Source organism: Sminthopsis crassicaudata, chromosome 5, assembly GCF_048593235.1.
Source record: "Sminthopsis crassicaudata isolate SCR6 chromosome 5, ASM4859323v1, whole genome shotgun sequence".
Classification (NCBI taxonomy): domain Eukaryota; kingdom Metazoa; phylum Chordata; class Mammalia; order Dasyuromorphia; family Dasyuridae; genus Sminthopsis; species Sminthopsis crassicaudata.
The window spans coordinates 59,829,993-59,848,901 of record NC_133621.1 but is presented as its reverse complement, the minus strand read 5'-3'; the positions used below and the strand labels follow the sequence as shown (position 1 = coordinate 59,848,901).

Below are 18,909 nucleotides of genomic sequence, written 5' to 3'. Positions count from 1 at the left end.
AACCGTGTATAGAAGAACTTGGGGGGCTGGCAGTGATTGTAACGATGAAGCAGAAAGATAATTCAAACAGTAATTTTTTTTCAAGAACTAATAGGGAACATTGCCAAAAGTGGTAAGTTCTAATATTTATTATTTTTTATTATTCATGATTGGGCACAGTAAGAACAAAGAGAATGTTTGCAGAAATATAGAAAAACCCATAATTTGTTGACTGCACTGATTGTCCAGGAAGAGAAAGAAAAGATGTTTAAGATCCAAAGTATGTCCCCTTACCATGTGGATGCCATTCTCATTGACATAGACCATTGCTTGTCATTGTAATAGATTCCTAACCTTAAAAAATGGTCTCTACTATAAACTGATTTCAAAGCAACCCAAGTATTTGTTTTTAAAAATATGTTTTTTTAGATGCAAAAATATAAAAATAGTTTTTAAACTTTGCTTGTGATTTTGGTAAGACACTAAAATAATATGGCATAGTGACAACTGGGCTGGATTTGGCATCAGAAAAATCTGGTTCAAATATCACCCCTGATACTGACTGAACAAGTTACTTAATCCTCAAGTAACTAAGTTCCCAACCTCCCAAATCATATACAGGTTGCTATCTGCTTTGGTAGAGGGAATTCTCTTTTCAGGGTTTCTTCATAATGATGAAATCACAGATTCTTCTTGAAAGGGTAAAGTAGAATATTTGGCCACATTCTAAGGAAAAAATTAGTGTTTGAACAAATTTGCAAAAAAGAGAAGAAATAAAGGGATAAGAAGGGAGACCATCCATTCTGTGGCTGTCTACACAATAAAAAATTATTCTGCTTTATTAGGTTTCACAAAATTTAGAAACTATCGTGTTCATTTTCAAAAGTACTAAAGTTTCATAGATATGTTTTATTTTAAGCACTTAAGGGACTTGAAAAACCAGTTAATACATATTTAGGAAACTTGTTGCTGAATCATCACCCTGAATTCTTGCCTGCAGTTGATTTTATTTACCTTCCTTCTAGTTTATGAAGTCGTCTTTTATATCAGCTAATATCATTGTTTATTATCACCTCCACCTATTGTTTAGTTGTCAGCTGTTTGCACCTGTCAATGAACTGACCACATAGAGACCAGAGTGTGTATTCCAGAGAAAGAGGAATGTCAGCAGCTGACAAAACAAAATCATGGCTTATAGGGGATTGGGGGGAAAGGCCTCGATAGAATGACATTGAAATTTTAGTTCCAACAGAAGAGCAAACAAAATCATTTCCACCTGAGTTGGATCTTTTTTCTTTTAAAGAACCTTTTCGGTTTTTGTAAAAATATTGGTGCTTTAAAGGGAACTTGGGTTATTATTTGCTGGAAGATAAATATTGATTTGCTGTAGACTTCACTAGCTACAGCTCAAATATAGCATTAAGCTTGTGTAGCTCATATAATATCTTACAGTACCTTATAATATCCTATTTGGATATGGAAAAAGTTTGGAGATGATGCAGGATCTGATCCACTGTATAGATGAGCAGAAACAAAGCCTTTTGTGGATATGCAACCATCAATTTCAAGCCAGAAGGCATCTTAGAGACCACATAATCTAGTCCCACCATTTTGGCGATGAGAGTTGAAGAGGTTGAGCTATTTCCCAAAGTTGGGGGTGAAAAATTGGGCCTCCTGACTTCTGTATCCTTCCTTTCTCCATGCCAACCTGTATCTTTTCCATTAAGCCATGTTCCCTTTTAGTAATTATAAGACAACTAAGCTTTTCCTGCAGTCTCCAGAACAGCAGTTCAAATGCTATATGCTTTCAAGTCAGGGAATCAACCATTGCTAGAGGACTAGAAGCAAGGGGGAAAGGTGGAGGTTGGGATGGAGAGAAGAAGCTTCCTCCCTTATAGGAAACTTGATTCAGATGAGATCATATCCTTTTCAGAAACTAATGTTGTTTGGGATAGAGTAAGATCCCAAGTTTTTGCTGATTTAAGATGGATCTGATTATTTCCCTCCTCCTACCTCTATAATTTCTATCAGTTTCAATTATAAAAAAAACAAACAAACAGCCCAGCTCCTTCTATTAACACAAAGAGAAGTATTAGTCATAGCTTCTTCTAGGTATGTAGGTTTACTATTTCAACAGTGAATGATTCTTCCTTGTATTTCCCTGAAGTCATGCTGACTTACTGGTAGTCAAGTGGTGGCAAATACCAGTAATTCATTCACTCTTCAATGATTTTATGAGTCTTGAGTCAACAATAAACTCATAGAATGTTAGAATTGGAAAAGATTTTATAATTTATCTAGTCCAAACTTTTCATTTGGCAAAAAAAACCAAGACCTAGGGAAATTTTAACTTTTTTAATCAGATTAGTGGCAGAGCCAAGGCTAGAACCCAAGCTAGTGCTTTCCCTACCATGCTATAGTCATTTCCCTTAAAGCATAGCTGGGAAGATGAGAGGACATAGAGAAAAGGTCACCATTAAGCTTGGAAGTTATCCAATCAAATCTCCTAAGCTGATTTTTTTTAGCTATTAGATCAGGATATCAGAGCCAGCCTTGTACTTTTTTTCCTAGGAGAGTTGGATTACTTGGGTGGTGGTGGTGGGGATCCTACTTTTTGATCCTTTAATAATCCTATGAATCCCCAAATGAATCCATTCCCTTAGACCTATTAATCCAAGGACTGATATCCGGAGAGTCAAGGTGACAATGTATGGAGTGAAGAATGTGCCGAGAAGTCAGCTGTTAAGACAGAAGTGTGGGCTTTAAGTCAAATGTGCTGGAGGCAGGAAATCAGTCTCAGGGATCAAGGCAGAGCCAGGGATGCTCTGACCACAGTCAGGGAGAACGAGAGCAGTCATGCTGTGAGATCAGGCAGCTACTGCTGCCACCTGTAGTTGTGATATGACCATCAGCCCCTTTGCCACTTTAAGGCAGCCTTCAGTAGTGCATAAAGTCAAGGAAAGTCTTGGTCTTTAAGCTGTTCTTGCCAAAACTTTATAATAATGTTCCTAGAGCTGAGTTTGTTGAGAGGAGGGAAAGCTGGAAAATCAAAAAAGATGCCATTGGCAGAATTATGCAGCTCTACCATTGAGTATTGGCTTTCATCCTTGTTCATTCTTTTGTATTCCCATGGGGTGGACATGTGCTTGAAAAGCATGGTTCACTGGGCCACGCACTCAAGGGCTAGGCCATGATGGCCAGGTCACAAGGTAAGTGACCACTGCCTCCTTGACAATATATGTGGGGGAGGCCAGGTCAGAGATGATGGGACTGGGGCACTTAGTGGTCATAGGCCCTTGGAAGGTTTGGAATCAGGTAAGTGGTTCTCCAAAGCAGAGGCAGGCAAGGGGCCTGAGCAAAGCAATGGGTTGGAATAGAGGCAGTTGTTCAAGGTACTCTGGAGTCAGCAGGAAAAAGAAGGCAGAAGTCAAACTAGCCTGATAATCTCAAAGAGCAGAGAGGTCGGCAGAGATTCAGAAGGTGTGGGTGGAGCAGATCTGTGGGAATCTGAGAGCCCAGAAGACCATGACATTGGCAGAGGGCCAAGCAGAAGAACAGACTACAGACACAGCCAAGAAAACGATGCAGAGTTCATTGTCTGCCCCCAGCCAGGAACAAGTTCCAATCCCAGGAAGGACTGGAGGAACCATTGTTAAAGAGGAGGGCAACACTGAGGGAGCTATGTTGGGACCAGGGCAGCACACTAACATGGCTATAGAGAGGAGTGGGAAAGCAAAGTCAGGGGATAACCAACTCCAATCGTTCTGAGCCAGAACGACAAGAGGGATGAGTCCACCTATAAGCAGTAGGATGTAATCTACACATGGCCAGGATTGGGCCCATTTCATGAATCCAGGGATCCCTTAGCAGTCATTTAACCATATTCTGTCCACTTTGGCTATGCTCTTTTGTCACTTCAAGATTTATAGATGACACACTAGGTAGTAGTGAAATGAGAAGACTCTTCTTCAAGTAAAGACTTGGAGATTCGAGCAATACAAGGAGATAAGGAGAAGTGATGATGGGGTGTTGAGAAACATCCCAAAATTAGAGGTTACACTGGGGCAATAAGTGAAAGCTGAGACAATGGTCAGGAGAAGCATGAAAATGTTAGTTGAATAGCTGATCCAAACCAGGAAAGCCATCAGGAGCCAAGAAGGGGGAAGAAACCAGAAGTCTAGATTGAACAATAGGGAGCAAGGTAGGGCATGGGGCAGAAAGATGAATTTTGGCCAACGTCTATGTAATAATCTGTTCTTTGAAACAAATAAGTATGAAATATAATGAAGATGTTGAGTTTTGGAAATCAGTTGAAAGAACAAAAAAGTCAAACTCTCATATACTACCCATGACGTAGACTAAGTCACTTACTGAGATAATTCAGGTAAAAGTTTGTCTTGGGCCTAAATTATCAAGCTTCTCTGTAACTGAGAAAGTATAACCTTAATGTTCCTTTGAAACTACAATATTTATCTCATTTTATTTTTTTCTTTTTTCAGCCAAGAGCTTTGATGAAAAAACTACCTGCTATACCGGCAAGTTTAATGAGAGAGAAAGTACCATCATTAGACAAAGTTGAATCAATAAGAGCAGAGGTATTACTTTTATTGTTTTTTAGTAACATAGTTGTTTTTATTAGAAATTTCTAAAGAATGGCACAAACATCTCTAACTGCACCAAGGGTTAACTTTATTAATAGAACATGTATCCTAATAATATACCTCTCCCCTTCCAGTCCACTGATAAAAAAATTTTACCATTAGACAATCATTTCTTTGGCTTTCCCTCCTACTAAAATGAAAATTACTCTAGAAGAAGATAATACTACACTGAAAATATAAACATGAAGGCTGATACCAGATAACCAATAGATAGCCTGTTATTTCCTTCCAAAAATTCTTTATGTTCCCCTTTTTCTGTTGCCTAGATGTTCTTAATTTATATTATTTCTGCAAAACTCTTCAGCCTTGTCACTATGGAGTTAATTAGCTTAATTCTTTGTTTCTATTAGAAGGAAGATATAATATGGAGAGAATCAGAAGACAATAAACGGCCATTGGAGTATCAAGTCGCAAAACTGAAAAGAATTTCGGAAATGCAGAAAAAATATATAAAATGGTATTGCCCATTATTTTAAAAACAACAACAACAACAACAACAAATTTTGAATTTATGAAGTAAACTATTTAAGCCCTTTAATTTTTTTTTTCAGCATTCAAATGGAATCTGATCAGGAAATCAAATTGTGGGAAAGGAAATACTTAATTCTAAGGAAGAGGTATAGTGACAAATCATATACAAACTCTATATTATAAAAATATTATATAATCATCTTGCCATTAAGTACCATTTGTTCTTATAAACTAGTTTTCACTTCCTATGGGAGTGTCTGTGGTTTTCATGTTTGTGAGAGAGGGAACTGTCTTTGGATATTTGCTTGTCTTTGTACCCCTATGTGGGCTATGAAGGATTCACAATTAGAAGAGTCCCCTGGCAGGGTTATGTAGCTAAACAGATTACTCTTCTCAAGGCTTTTAAATATGTCTCACCTTTAGTGGCTCATCTGGGATCTCCACAGATTTTGAACCTATAGGAAGAAGGTTGCTTATCCCTCTAACAATCTAGAATCCCTTTGCAAAGGGATGGTTTTGTTTTTCTTTCTCTTTCTTTCTTCTTTCTTTCTTCTTTCTTTCTTTCTTTCTTTCTTTCTTTCTTTCTTTCTTTCTTTCTTTCTTTCTTTCTTTCTTTCTTTCTTTCTTTCTTTTTTTTCTTTTTTCCTTCCTTCCTTCTTTCTTCCTTCCTTTCTTCCTTCCTTCTTTTTTTTTCCTTTTATTATGGTTGAGGGAATCAATATTAGTGCCAAAGATACTCAGTTATTGAAAGTCAGGATCTTCTCAAAAGACAATTGGCTTTTGGGAATATCTATAAATGGTGACATCACTGAAAAGACTTAACTCTTTGTTGTAGACAGCTATCATGTCTCTCCCAACTCTTCTCCTTAATTTGTTGTTGTCAGTTGTTTCAATCATATCTGACTCTTTGTGAGCCCATTTGGAGTTATCTTAGCTTCTTTGGGGCTATTGCATACTACTACTCAAAAATACTGCAGTACTTTGCCAATCCCCTTTCCCTAATAATTATACCACTGGGAAAAAAAATGAGAGAGATGCAAAAGGAAATACAAAAAGTTATGAGAAGAAGAATGCCTAAAAAATTAATATTGGCCAAATGGGAAAGGAGGTACAAAAAGCCCACTGAGGAAAATTACTACTTAATAATTAGAATTGAAATATGGAAGCTAATGACTTAATAAGAAATCAAGATACACCAAAACAAAACCAAAATGATGGCAAAAATACCCAAAAAAAATGTGAAATATCTCATTGGAAAAACGATTAACCTGGAAAATAGATCCAGGAGAGAGAATTTCAAAATTACTGGTCTATTTGAAAGCCACAATCTAAAAAAGAGCCTGGACATCATCTTTCAAGAAGTTATCAAGGAAAACTGTCCTGATATTCTAGAACCAGAGGATAAAATAAAAATTGAAAGAATCTATGATCACCTCCTAAAAGATATATCTAATAACCATATCTATATTTTTCTACTGATTTTTATATGGTATGCATCATCTAGGTCACCCCCTCATCACTTTTTATTTCTAAGATATTGACTAGTACAACATGTTGTTTGTTCCTATGGAATTCTTGACAGAGCTCTCGATATGCCAAAAATCTCTACACTTTTTCTTCATAAGACCTGATTTCTGTGCCTTCTCATCTCTCCTATCCTTTAGCAGTTGACCTTTAACCCAAGTATAAGATTTGCATTTGAAACATTTGTTTGATTCTTTTAACCTAGCACTTTTTTTTAAATCTAAGATAGTTTGGAAGACTATTGTTTTTGGATCTAGATAACTTGATTTTAAATCCCAATTTTGCTCTCCACTTCCTGGGTGAATTTGGGCAAGAAACAATGTTTCCAGTGTTCTGTTTCCTCATCTTCAAAAATTTACTATGAAGAAGTTGGAGAAAAATGGATTCTGAGGTCCCTTTCATTTAAATCGATGATCCTAAAATCTCAATTTTATCACCTATATTTGTTTCCCCTAATAGCTTCATGTCATCTACATATTTGATAAGCATTGTCAAATGCATCTTCATTCAAATTATTGATTTAAAAAAAATTGAAAGGATATGACCAAGGATAGATCACTAGGGCACTACACTAGAGACATTCTTCTCTATCAGTGTTGGTCTCTTCTTTATAATTCTTAAAATCTCTCTCTCTGTCTCTCTCTCTCTCTCTCTCTGTCTCTCTCTCTCTCTCTCTCTCTCTCTCTCTCTCTCTCTCTCTCTCTCTCTCTCTCTCTCTCTGTGTGTGTGTGTGTGTGTGTGTCTCTCTCTCTATCTCTCTCTCTCTCTTTCTCTCTCTCTCTGTCTCTGTCTCTCTGTCTCTCTCTCTCTTTCTCTCTCTCTCTCTCTGTCTCTCTGTCTCTCTCTCTCTCTCTCTGTCTCTTTCTCTCTGTCTCTTTCTCTCTCTCTCTGTCTCTGTCTCTCTGTCTCTCTGTCTCTTTCTCTCTCTGTCTCTCTTCTCTCTCTGTCTCTCTCTCTCTCTCTCTCTGTCTCTCTCTCTCTCTCTCTCTCTCTCTCTCTCTCTCTCTCTCTCTCTCTCTCTCTCTCTCCCTGTCTGCCTCTTATCTCCTTTTCTCCTCCTATAATGATTAAAAAGTAAAATTTTCAAATACCATGATGAAACCTAGATATACTATGTCTATGACATCCCCTTAATCTACCCTTCCAGTTCTAACTATCCATCTATCAATACCCTACAATTACTTCTTCGGTACACTTCCTTATTCATTATTCTTCTTCCTTTGTGTAGGATTCTGAAATTCTGTGTGTATAACAAGTTATAGATGCAGTCATTGAAAATATCTTTAGCTACTGCCTAAAGCTCCCCAAAGAGTAGAGAACAAAACTGATAATAATCAGAGTTCAGTCCACCATTCAGGACTAGAGGAATGAGATACTTTTATTAACAAGAAACTAGCAATGTTTTTTCTGATAGACAAAGGAGAGTTTTATTGCCACCTTTTCTCTCATTCCTCTGTCCCCCTCTTGTTAACTTAGTGTGTCAGATATCTGTCTTTACCAAGCCAAATTGATTTCATTATACATAAAATATGCAGTTGAAAGAAGTGTGTTTACAAATCCCACCCGTTCCTAACATTCAATGATTCTTTATCAGCTCTGAGAATAAATTACAAGAAAAGCAGTTACTAAATATCTGCACCCCATTAAGGTAGGAATACTTAAAATGGAATAAATTATTAAATAATATTCTGAATCAAACTCTTTCCTTCTTTTTCAGTTACCATGCCCTAAAGAACGAAATGTTTACCAGACAGTCAATGCTTCGCCAATATGTAACGCTTTCCGAGACATCCTTCAATTATAATGTAAGTAACTATGATTTTAGACTGTCTGCTCCTTTTGAACGCTCCTGTTGGTAGCTTGCTGCCATACTACTTCTCAGGTGGATTTTTTCATATACATTCATGGGATATATATGGATATTTCTATGACTAGACTCTTCTGAGTCTCCTTGCCTTGGCCTTCTCTTAAGGGAAAAAGGAATGGAGGGAGCAGTCCCTAGGACCAAGACAAGACCAAGAAAGCAGAAAAATTGGAGGCATCAAGTAAACACAATTATGGATATCTTTCCAATAACACCTCCTACATTTTTGAGACTTTAAAGTTGAAACCTTCCAAAGTGTGGAAGTTTGCTCAGTCAGTATCAATCAAATAGTCAATCCAGAAATATTCAAGTCATAGAACATGGACTCCGAGAAGGAACCTTTGAATTCATTTGGTCCAGCACACACATTTTACAGTTTAGAAACTGAGGTCTGGCGAGATTAAAAGACTTGCCCAAAGTCACACAGACATTAAGGAACAGAATTTGAACCTGGAACCCCTGACTCTGACACTCTTCCTGATACACTCTACTATCTTTCCCTCACAAGATCATAGAGGTGATGCTTGATTTACAAAGTTTCTTCCAGTAGAACAAAAGCTCTTCAAGTTTCCACTATGCTGGAAAGGCCTTGCACATAATACACACTAAATAAATGATCTTTGACTTGACTGTTGATTTAATTATTGATTCTTTGAATTTGAGGTCCTTGTACATAAAGGAAGTGTCTTGACATCATGCAATCAAGACCAATGGGAAGTTGCACCTACATGGATCATATACTCATAGAGTTAGAACTAGCATTGATATTAGAGTTCATTTGAAACCATCTAGTTCCCTCATTTTAAAGATGAGAAAAGATCTACAAAGATGGAATTACTTTCTCTGAAGTCACCCAGAACTTAAATAGTTGAACAGATTTTCAAATTCAGGTCCTTTAATTCTAAATTTAATGCTCTTATGTATTCTCCATTGAAGAGGCAAGAATTGATTGGAAAAGCCCCTGGTGTTAGGAAAGATTGAAAGCTAAAGGAAAATGAGATGGCAGATAGAGATGGATAGATTGTGTCATGGAAGCAATGTACAAGACCTTGGACAGACTTTAGAAGATAGTGGAGAATAGAAGGGCATGCAGTACTATGGTCCATAGAATCACAAAGAGTTGAACACAACTGAACAATAAAAAATCAATGGTGTCAAACTTGCATAGAAATGGGGGCCACTAAACTTTACATCAAAATATCTGTGGATCAGGGCAGCTGGGTGGTACAGTGGAAAGAGCACAGCTCTGAAGTCAGGAAGACTTGAGTTCAAATCTGGCCTCAGATACTTAACACTTCCTAGCTGTGTGACCCTGGGCAAGTCACTTAACACCAACTGCCTCAGCAAATTTTATATATATGTGTATATGTGTGTGTGTGTGCGTGTGTGTGTGTGTGTGTGTAGCCCATGTTGACTTAATTTTCAAATGTAATAATATTATCCATGTTTTATTATATTTTAATTAATTTTTTCAAATATTTCTCCATTATATTTGAATCTGATTTGGTCTATATTCAAGTATAGACTGAGACTGTGATGCCTATGATCTATATGACAGCACAGTTAATTATATTCAGAACTGGTTGGATGAGTAAGCTTTAGCTAGGCAACAGCTTGAGTACAAAAAAGCCCGTACTCCCAAATGGAAAGCAAATTTACACTGTGTCCATAGTGTGAAATGGCAGCTACACAAGCTACTAAAACCTTCGGGTTATCTTTAAAAAAGCTTGCACTTTTAGAAAGCCTTACCTCGATGCCTTCTCATAGTGAAACTGTGATCCTGGTTTCTCAAAGGCTAAACTAGTGTAGCAAAGGCTTTTGTGGGTTATATTGTGTTTTGAAAAAAAATGAGTGTAATCTCAATAAATTATTTAGTACTTTCTGAGCACTAACCTAGCTAAGTACACAAAGGTTCATTGATAGTGAGCAAGACACTTGGTGATGAATTCTTTGTCCATAGCAATTCATTTAAAAAAAAGATAGAAAATAACCCTTGACCTCCTGCTGTAGCCTTCTACTTTTGCAGTGATAGGAGCAGAGTAGCTAAAAAAGATAGTGCTAAAAATGAGTCTTTCCTTGTGACAAATATATGTAGTGAAACAAAACAAATTCCCACATTTGTTGTGCCAGAAAATGTGTCTCGTTCTACATCTTGAATTCATCACAACTCTTTCAGGAAGTGGGTAGCATGCTTCATCATCAATAAGTCCCTCTAGAATTAGGTTAGTCACTTCATTGATCAGAGTTCTCCAGTTTTTCTAAGTTGTTTTTCCTTATAATGTTGTTATTGTAGAATTTATTTCCCTGGTTCTGCTTCCTTCTCTCTGCATCAGTTCATACAGGTCTCCTCAGATTCTGAGCTTTTCCCTGCCAACTGATGAGTATGAACATGCAGTTATAACTCTTCTATGTTCATTCATTTCTGTTTTCTGAGTAAAGAACAATATTTTATCTAGAGTTGCCTTAATTTCAGATACTGAATCTGCTTAGTATCCTGTCTTAATATTCATGTATCAGATGTCACTTTTAAAAGTATTAAATATTTCATTTCCTTTAACATATAACCAAAAGATTAGATTTGTTTCTGCTTTCATAATTTTTCTTTACAAACTCTCATATTGATTAGCTAAGTGTGAATGTCCAGTTAGGAGCTAAATTAGTGGGTTGTTATTAAGATTTCTTAAGTTCGAACATCATGTTACAAGTTAATCATATAATATTTTTTCTCGAGAATCCTCTAGCCAATCAGTGACATAACTTCAGAAGTAGAAATAACATATACCTTGATCAAATAAGCTAAAAATGTTTTCATAGCCTGTCACAAGGCTAAGGGATATAAAAGGTAAGCTTGAGCAGAGAGGGGAGGTTTTTATGTCAAACAGTAATCAGCAGGCATTTACGAAACCCCTATTATTTACGAAGCCTCTGAAGTACTTACTGGGTACTGTGTCTAGGTTAAAGATCAATTGACAAGCTAAAAAGGGAAGTGTGAAAGGTGTCTGACTTATTGGATTTAAGTTGGCTACGTTCCCAGCTCCAGTGAATGCTACTTCAGGATGTGGGAAGCCACTTCCAGGTTTTATATGACTGCGGTTTTTTCAAGCTTCTGCTTGGGAGATCACTACCTCTAACCTGGAGTTTACTTTCCTGCCCCTGGAATTCTGGGGGAATTAAGTGCTCCTATAGAGAGGAGATAGTCTGTTTTGTTTTATAAGAGTATTTTCATGCCCACTGGAATTGGAAGGTTGAATAATTACAAAGTTGGATAAATGCCATTTCTTTGAAAATACTAAATGGTCTGTCATCATAATTTTATTGATTATATACAATTTTTGCAATTCAGTAAATAATAAGCCATCACCATGTGCAAAGAACTGAATAAAGTACTAGGCCTGGAGTCAGGGAGCCTGGAGTTCAAATGTGACTTTAGATACTTACTAGCTATATTCCTGGGCAAGTCACTTATCACCTGTTTACTTCAGTTACTCATCTATAAAAATGGGAATACACTGGAGAAGGATAAATGGCAAATTAGTCCCATATCTTTGTCAGAAAACACCTCAAGAGTTGGATATAATTAAACAATAACTGGTGTGCAAAGTCCACTCTACTAAGGATTATACAGAGACACCGCCCTGATCTTCAGGGAGTTTACTAACACCAGAAAAATGACATATGCTGTACAAAGATAGCTAAAGGTCTATAGTTAAAATAAAGAATGAAGATTAGGAAATAGGGATTTGGTCTTTGATCTGCCATGCTTTTCTTTCAGCATGTGATGGTTATGGAAATTTGGCATGTATGCTGCTGTTTCTGATTCCCTGGAAGCAAGGGTTTCATTTTTTTCTAGTATAATCCCAGAGATATGGAACTGGTAGGGTACAGCTTCTTGGGACCTGGATGTTACTACAGAATGAGCCCAAACCCTGCCAGCTAGGGCAGATTTTCTCCTACTCCCAGGATGAGCTGAAAACAATTTCAAAATCAAGAAGTGTGTACATATCTTTGTGTTTGTCGGGGTTTTGTGTGTGTATGTGTCTTTAGATGAATCCCTGTGTCTTATCTAAACTTGGTATATTGCAATATACTCCGCACATGGTAGATTCTAATCTTTGTTGAATTATAAATATTGTCTATAATACATATAAAATAAAGGCAAAAAATTGTGAAAGATTTTCAAAGAAAGAAAATCTCTCCATCTTGTAATCCTTCAAACTTCAAATTCCAGTGGGCATGAAAATACTCTTATAACACAAAACAAATATTTTTGGTTTTTCTTTTGCAAATGGTTGGCACAAGGAAGGAAACAGCAGTATGTTTGAGCTAAGTTGTCAATCCGAGGGGAAAACATCTGCCAGTTTATATCAAAGCAGACTAGTGCTGTCCTAACACTCATTTCCTCCAGGAAAGAATATTTTGTAGAGATAGTTAGTCTCTACTTAGTTGATCTGCCATGCTTATTCTTCTGGATAACTCAGTGTCTTCTTTCCATTTTTTGTGCATTCTAGAAAGCAAAGCCCTTATATATACAGCCAAAACAGAACCAACCAGTGAAAGAAAAGTCATTTCAATCCACAGTTTTGGTATGAAGTTTTATTTTCTTTAGATGTTTTTTGAAAAAAACCAGCAAATAATTTGATAACTGCTCAACCTTAATAATTAAATATTTTCCTTTAGTCCCGTCCAGATGGCAGTAGTCATTCTCAAAGCAGTGAAGACTATTACCTTTCAATGCCCACTACATCAAGAGGTAAGAATTTTTTTTTTGTGCCTTCTTAAGATTTTTCAATTGGTCATTACTAGGCAATTAACTTGCAGCTAGGTGATACTGTGGATAGAACACAGGATAGATTTCAGATCAAATTTGCCTTCATTTATTAGCTATGTGACTTTAGGAGAGTCTTTTAAACCTGCGTCTGCCTCAGGTTCTTTATCTATAATGTGGGGATGATTAGAGCACTTAACCTTTAAAATTGTTGTGAAGATCTAATAAAATTACATTGGTAAAGTGTTTTGCAAACTTTAAAGCATTTTTGTAAAGGGTAGCAGTTATATCATGATTGTTATTGTTATTGTTGTTGTTAGTTCAGGGACATAAATGCTGAAGAGAGCAATATAGAATGCCAAACGTTTCCCTTTGTTCAGTGCAAGCAAAGTTAGCTTCTCTACCCAGTTAGACACTGTCCCATTTTGAGTTTACTCATTCTCCTTGAGTGGTTAAATATTTGTTGTTGGAGTCACTTCAATTGTGTCCTGTGATTGGTGACCCCATTTAGATTTTCTTGGCAAAGTTATTGCAGTGATTTGCCACTTCTTTCTCATTTTACAGATGAGGAAACTGTGGCAAAGGAGGGTTAAATGATTTGCCCAGGATCACATTGTTAGTAAATGTTTTAATTCTGATCTTTCTGACACTAGTTCAATTGCTTTATCCACTGTGCCACTTAACCATCCCTATTCAGTTTTACTTCTATTATTTTTGCTTTATACTGGCTACTAATAAACTTACTCTATACACTAGAAGGAAGGAGGTGGTCCAAGGGATTAGAAGAAGATGCAATTTTAACACAATCTGTAAAATAAGGGTGGGATGGGGCCAGATGAATTCTGAGAGTCCTTCTAAGCTCTCAGGTTCTCATCACTGATGGAGTCAGCTGGCTGCATGTATTCTATGGCATCAAACAAACCTAGGGGTCTTCAAACTGATATTTTCATAGGTTTTGACTGCCATATTAAAGAAAATAATATTCTTAACAAATGTTTTTTTTTCATTTGCTCCTAAAAAAGCCTTTAGAGGGTAATAAAGGATCTACTCCAAAGTTCCATAAATATGTTGCATCAGATGATACAGTAACACATTGCAATACTATAAAGGATCCCTGATTTCATGGATGAGGGTTTTCTTTCCAAAACTACAGATCAAAAGTCACCCATGATTCAGTCTGTGAGACTCTGCTCTGTGCCTTCCCATACTTACAGAAGATCCATCCACCATGATGGAAGCCTTTCTCTGGGTCTCCATGTCATGTTCATGCATCTCTTCCCAATTTTATGTTGCCTTTATTATGCAATTGCTTTTCAATCACTTTGGATAATGCGAGACTTTATTTATACCTACCATTTATCTCCCTGTCACCCTTCAATTTTGATTGCAGCATGAAGTTTTAGTGTTTTGTTGACTATGGTGCTCCATGATTTCAAGCCAGACAAAATATCCAGAAGAATATTAGGGTTTACAAGTTTTTGTTTCAGGGTAGAATTCAACTTGAAATTTCTGAAAACTGAAATATTCCCAAATACAACCTAGTTAGCCAGCATCATGAATAGAGTGCTGGATTTTAAGCCAAAGGAGACCTGAGTTCAAATCCTAACTTATATGTTGCTTACAAATATATCACCTTGAAATTTTTAGTCTCTTAACCTTGCTTAGCATCACTTTTCTTCTGTGTAAAATGAAGATAATTATATATTTATTCTCTCTCCTTTTTTTGAGGAACAAGATAATAAATGTGAAACACTTTATCAGTCTTAAAACGGCACGTAAATGCTAACTATTATTATTGTTGGCCCTGTTTTTCCTCTTCATTTCTGAGCCCAGCTCATTATTCATATGTAGCATTGCCTATTGTTGCTACTATATTATCATTAGCTAGCCTTTATATAGAACTTTTAAGTTTTTCATTTTTTTAATTTGATTCTCACAACAACTTCTTGAAGTAGATGATGTAATTACCTACATTTTACAGATAAGAAAATTGAGTCGGAGATGTGAAGAAATATAGCTAGTGTTTATAATAGAATTTGAACTCAGATCTTTCTGACTCCAAATCCAGTATCTTATCCATAACACCACCTAGATGCTTTAAGAATCAAATATTTACAGACTAACTCAATGGGTTGACTAAGGAATTTCTATCATATCCTGAGATTAAATGTACCAGTACATTATCATTCACAAAAAGGAACATCTCTTTATAGGCATCTTTGAACTTATCTTTAAATTTTTTGATAACTATTCCAATAGAATTGGTTTCATTTGTAGTTTATGTATTCTTTCAAAGATATCATTGTGAAAAGTGATCCATAATTTTCAACAGATTTCCCAAAGGAGGGGCTATAAAAAATATAAGGAATCCTTGATCTATTTAAAAAAATTCCTCCTCCATTTGTACTGCACTAAATACCTCATGTGATAATGAAAAAAAACAAAACAAAACCACCTTTGGCAAGAACAGAGCCCCATCTCTGTTTTATATCTCATTTGATCATGATAATCAGAGGATAATTAAACTACTCCCATGGTTGTAGATATTAAGGAATATTATCTGATCCAAAATATAGGGAACAATCTGAAGAAGAAGACACTTTGTTCTGCTGTGAGATGCTTCTTTCATCAACAAACAGAAAACATAATGGGCTATTACATTCTCTAAGTCATTTATTCAGTTTTGTCTTCCAATAAAATCTTTCTCTGATGCTTTATCATGGCTTAGAGTTCCTAAAGGCCTTGCTAAAACTTAATAATGGCTGACACTTCCTACCAAACTGATAAGGCTTGGGTTATATTCTTTGGCCATGTCCACTTATGAACCAGATCTCCTTCCTACAGAATGTATAAGTAGACTTTGTTTCATTAACATGCAAATATCATAGATCTAAAGAAAAACAGAGATTTAACAATACTTAAATTAGTGATAGACTCATATAGGATCTTTGTGGCTACATGTTGACTTAATAGGCCACATAATATTCATATTTTATTATATTTTTATTTGTTTTGTTAAATATTTCCCAATTACATTTTAATCTGCTTTGGCCTTATGGCTCTGAAGGACAGCAAATTTGGTGCTGCTGCAATAAATCATGGATTTCTAAACCTCTTATAATCATAGATTTCTAAATCTTTTCTAATATTCTTATAAAAGTATAATCTAGTATGGCATGTATTTATTTTACTTTGAGAGCTTTTCCCCTGCTCTGGAGAATTTCCTAACTAAGCTTGGGATAATTGACACCTAGAATATTGCAGAATAAATGCTAATAATCACCAACTTCAGCCTTCAAACCCAGTAAACTCCAAGTGGCTTTTTGCCAATCAGTTTCCAGTGGTTTCCAACAGAACAAAACAAAATAGGATGGATAATAGCATGTTTGTTTTAGGCAGGATAAACTGTGATGTCATGGAAAATGAACTGACTTAAAAATCTGGACACTTGGGCCTTTATTCTGGCTCTGAGTATCTGTGTGACCTTTGGCAAGTCAGTTAATCATCATCAAACATTTATGAATCCCCTGCTACCTGAAAGATAATGACTTCCCCTTCTCCATCTAAATGATGTATGTTGGAGGTTTGAAAAAGATAAAATGAGAATAATATTGTCCTTCTCAAACAATAAATTTGTGGTCTACATTTAAAGGCAAGATAGGAGCATCTCCTTGAGGATTTTGATTATTTTTTTTTTCATTTAAATCTTTGTTTAGATAATGTTTTATATCTGAGATAAAAATTAAAGAGAATTTTTTAATTTTAATAATAATGATTCTTAGAATGGAAAAGAGAGGGGAAGGTTAGTTTCCTTAGTTGACAAACATCTCCTGTTAAACAGGTGTCCCTTTGTTGTCATTCTGTCACTGTCCAAAATATAATGTTCTTTCCTTCTAGCCCCAAAGATTCTTTGCACACTGAGCACATTCATTTAGAAAACTATAAAGGTATAAGCTCTGTAGCAAGCATTAGATATTTCAGAAATACAATTGACATATTGTGGCCAATAATAATAGCTCACATTTATATAGTACCTACTATGTGCCAAGCACTGTGTTTAGGTGCTTTACAAATATTATCTCATTTTATCACAACAGCCCTGAGAGATGCTATTATTGCCCCCATTTTACCAATGAAGAAATTGAGAGGGAAAACAGAGTTAAGTGACTTGCCCAGGGGTCACAAAGCTAAGTAAGTCTCTGAGGGTCAGATTTGAACTCAAGTTTGCTTCTATCCACTAAACCATCTCAACTGCCTACTGAGTATATATGGAGAATGGGGGGAGGCAAAGGGGCTTAAAAAGGGCTAGATGCTTGAGAGAATAGTAAGCATATAGGGGAAGTTAAGAGAAGAAGAGGAAGGTTTGGTGGGGATCGATAAGGGGTCCTTGAGTCAGTTTTGGGGCATGTTGAGGCTAAGGAACTAGAAGGACATCCAAATGTAGATACCTAATAGATAATTGGGGAATGAGGGATAGGGCTCAAGTATGAGAAAGAATGTGGTGTGTGTGTGTGTGTGTGTGTGTGTGTGTGTGTGTGTGTGCGTGTGCACGCATAAGTAATATATATATATATATATATATATATATATATATATATATATATATATATATATATATATATATATATATATATATATATATGTAGCATAGCAAAAAAGAGGACAGACAGACAGGACAGAGCAGAGGCAGGAAGGCATTCAGAAAGACAGAGAAACAGAGAAATAGAAACAGAGACAGATACAGACACAGGAAGGACAGAGGGACACAAGGAGATGGACAGAGAGTGTCACTCGGAGAGATTTAGACCTGGAAATTGGTCACCTATGTAGAGATTATAGTTGAAACCAAGGAAGTGTAGGAGATTATGCCACAGAAAGAGAAAAAAAAGAGAGAGAGAAAATAGAAATAAGCTGAGGACTGCTGCTTTGTTTATACCCAACAGAACCAATGCAAGAGGCTGGGGAGGAATATTCAGAGGGATTAGGAAGAGGACTGGGAAACAGTCTACAATCTAGGAGGAGAGGCTGGTTAACAATGCTGAGAAATCAGAAAGAGGAAATCTGGTCTTTTACCTCCTTGGATAGAAGTAGAGAGAAAAATGCAGGAGAGGAAGGGGTCAGAGACCCCTTTGCTTTGTTGTGGCTATAGTTAAATGGGCTTTACAAAAACAAGATTTCACTACAAAAGACTATTCCCATAATCAGAGAAGAACCAGAGAAGGCATATCAGATACCTGTTGCTATCCATATCTCAAGAAGAATCTTCCACGACATGCTCAACAAGCAGTCATTCAGCTTTTATTAACTTGTAGTAATGGGGAGATACCAGCACCTCCAGAGGCAGTCTGGTTTACTTTTGGATGAATACTTTTTGGATAATTTACTCTTTATTAAGGAGGCTTTCCTTATTTTAAACCTCATTTTCCTTCTTTGCAAATTATGCCCATTGTCCCCTCTGGAACCAAGCAGAACAAGTTTAATCCCTCTTCCATGGATGGAATGACCCTTAAGAAGTTGAAAAGCAGTAATAAGGCCCTTCTCTCACAAAGTCTTCTCCTCCAAGTTCAGCAACTTCTGTTCCTGTAACTAATGGTCATATGGCCTAATGGCCATGGGACATACTCAAGCTTAAGAAAGTTCTTCCT

At 36.3% G+C, this 18,909-nt stretch overlaps 1 protein-coding gene across 1 annotated transcript in view; it reads left to right on the top strand.

Moving 5' to 3' along the window:
- The window catches only part of C5H10orf67 (chromosome 5 C10orf67 homolog), a 113,153-nt gene that overhangs the window by 78,437 nt on the left and 15,807 nt on the right, over positions 1-18,909 (top strand). The window contains exons 17-22 of the mRNA XM_074269535.1: positions 4,479-4,574; positions 4,991-5,097; positions 5,192-5,257; positions 8,353-8,440; positions 13,008-13,082; positions 13,177-13,249. Coding sequence (XP_074125636.1) covers positions 4,479-4,574; positions 4,991-5,097; positions 5,192-5,257; positions 8,353-8,440; positions 13,008-13,082; positions 13,177-13,249 — 505 coding nt within the window. The remainder of the gene's footprint in view (positions 1-4,478; positions 4,575-4,990; positions 5,098-5,191; positions 5,258-8,352; positions 8,441-13,007; positions 13,083-13,176; positions 13,250-18,909) is intronic.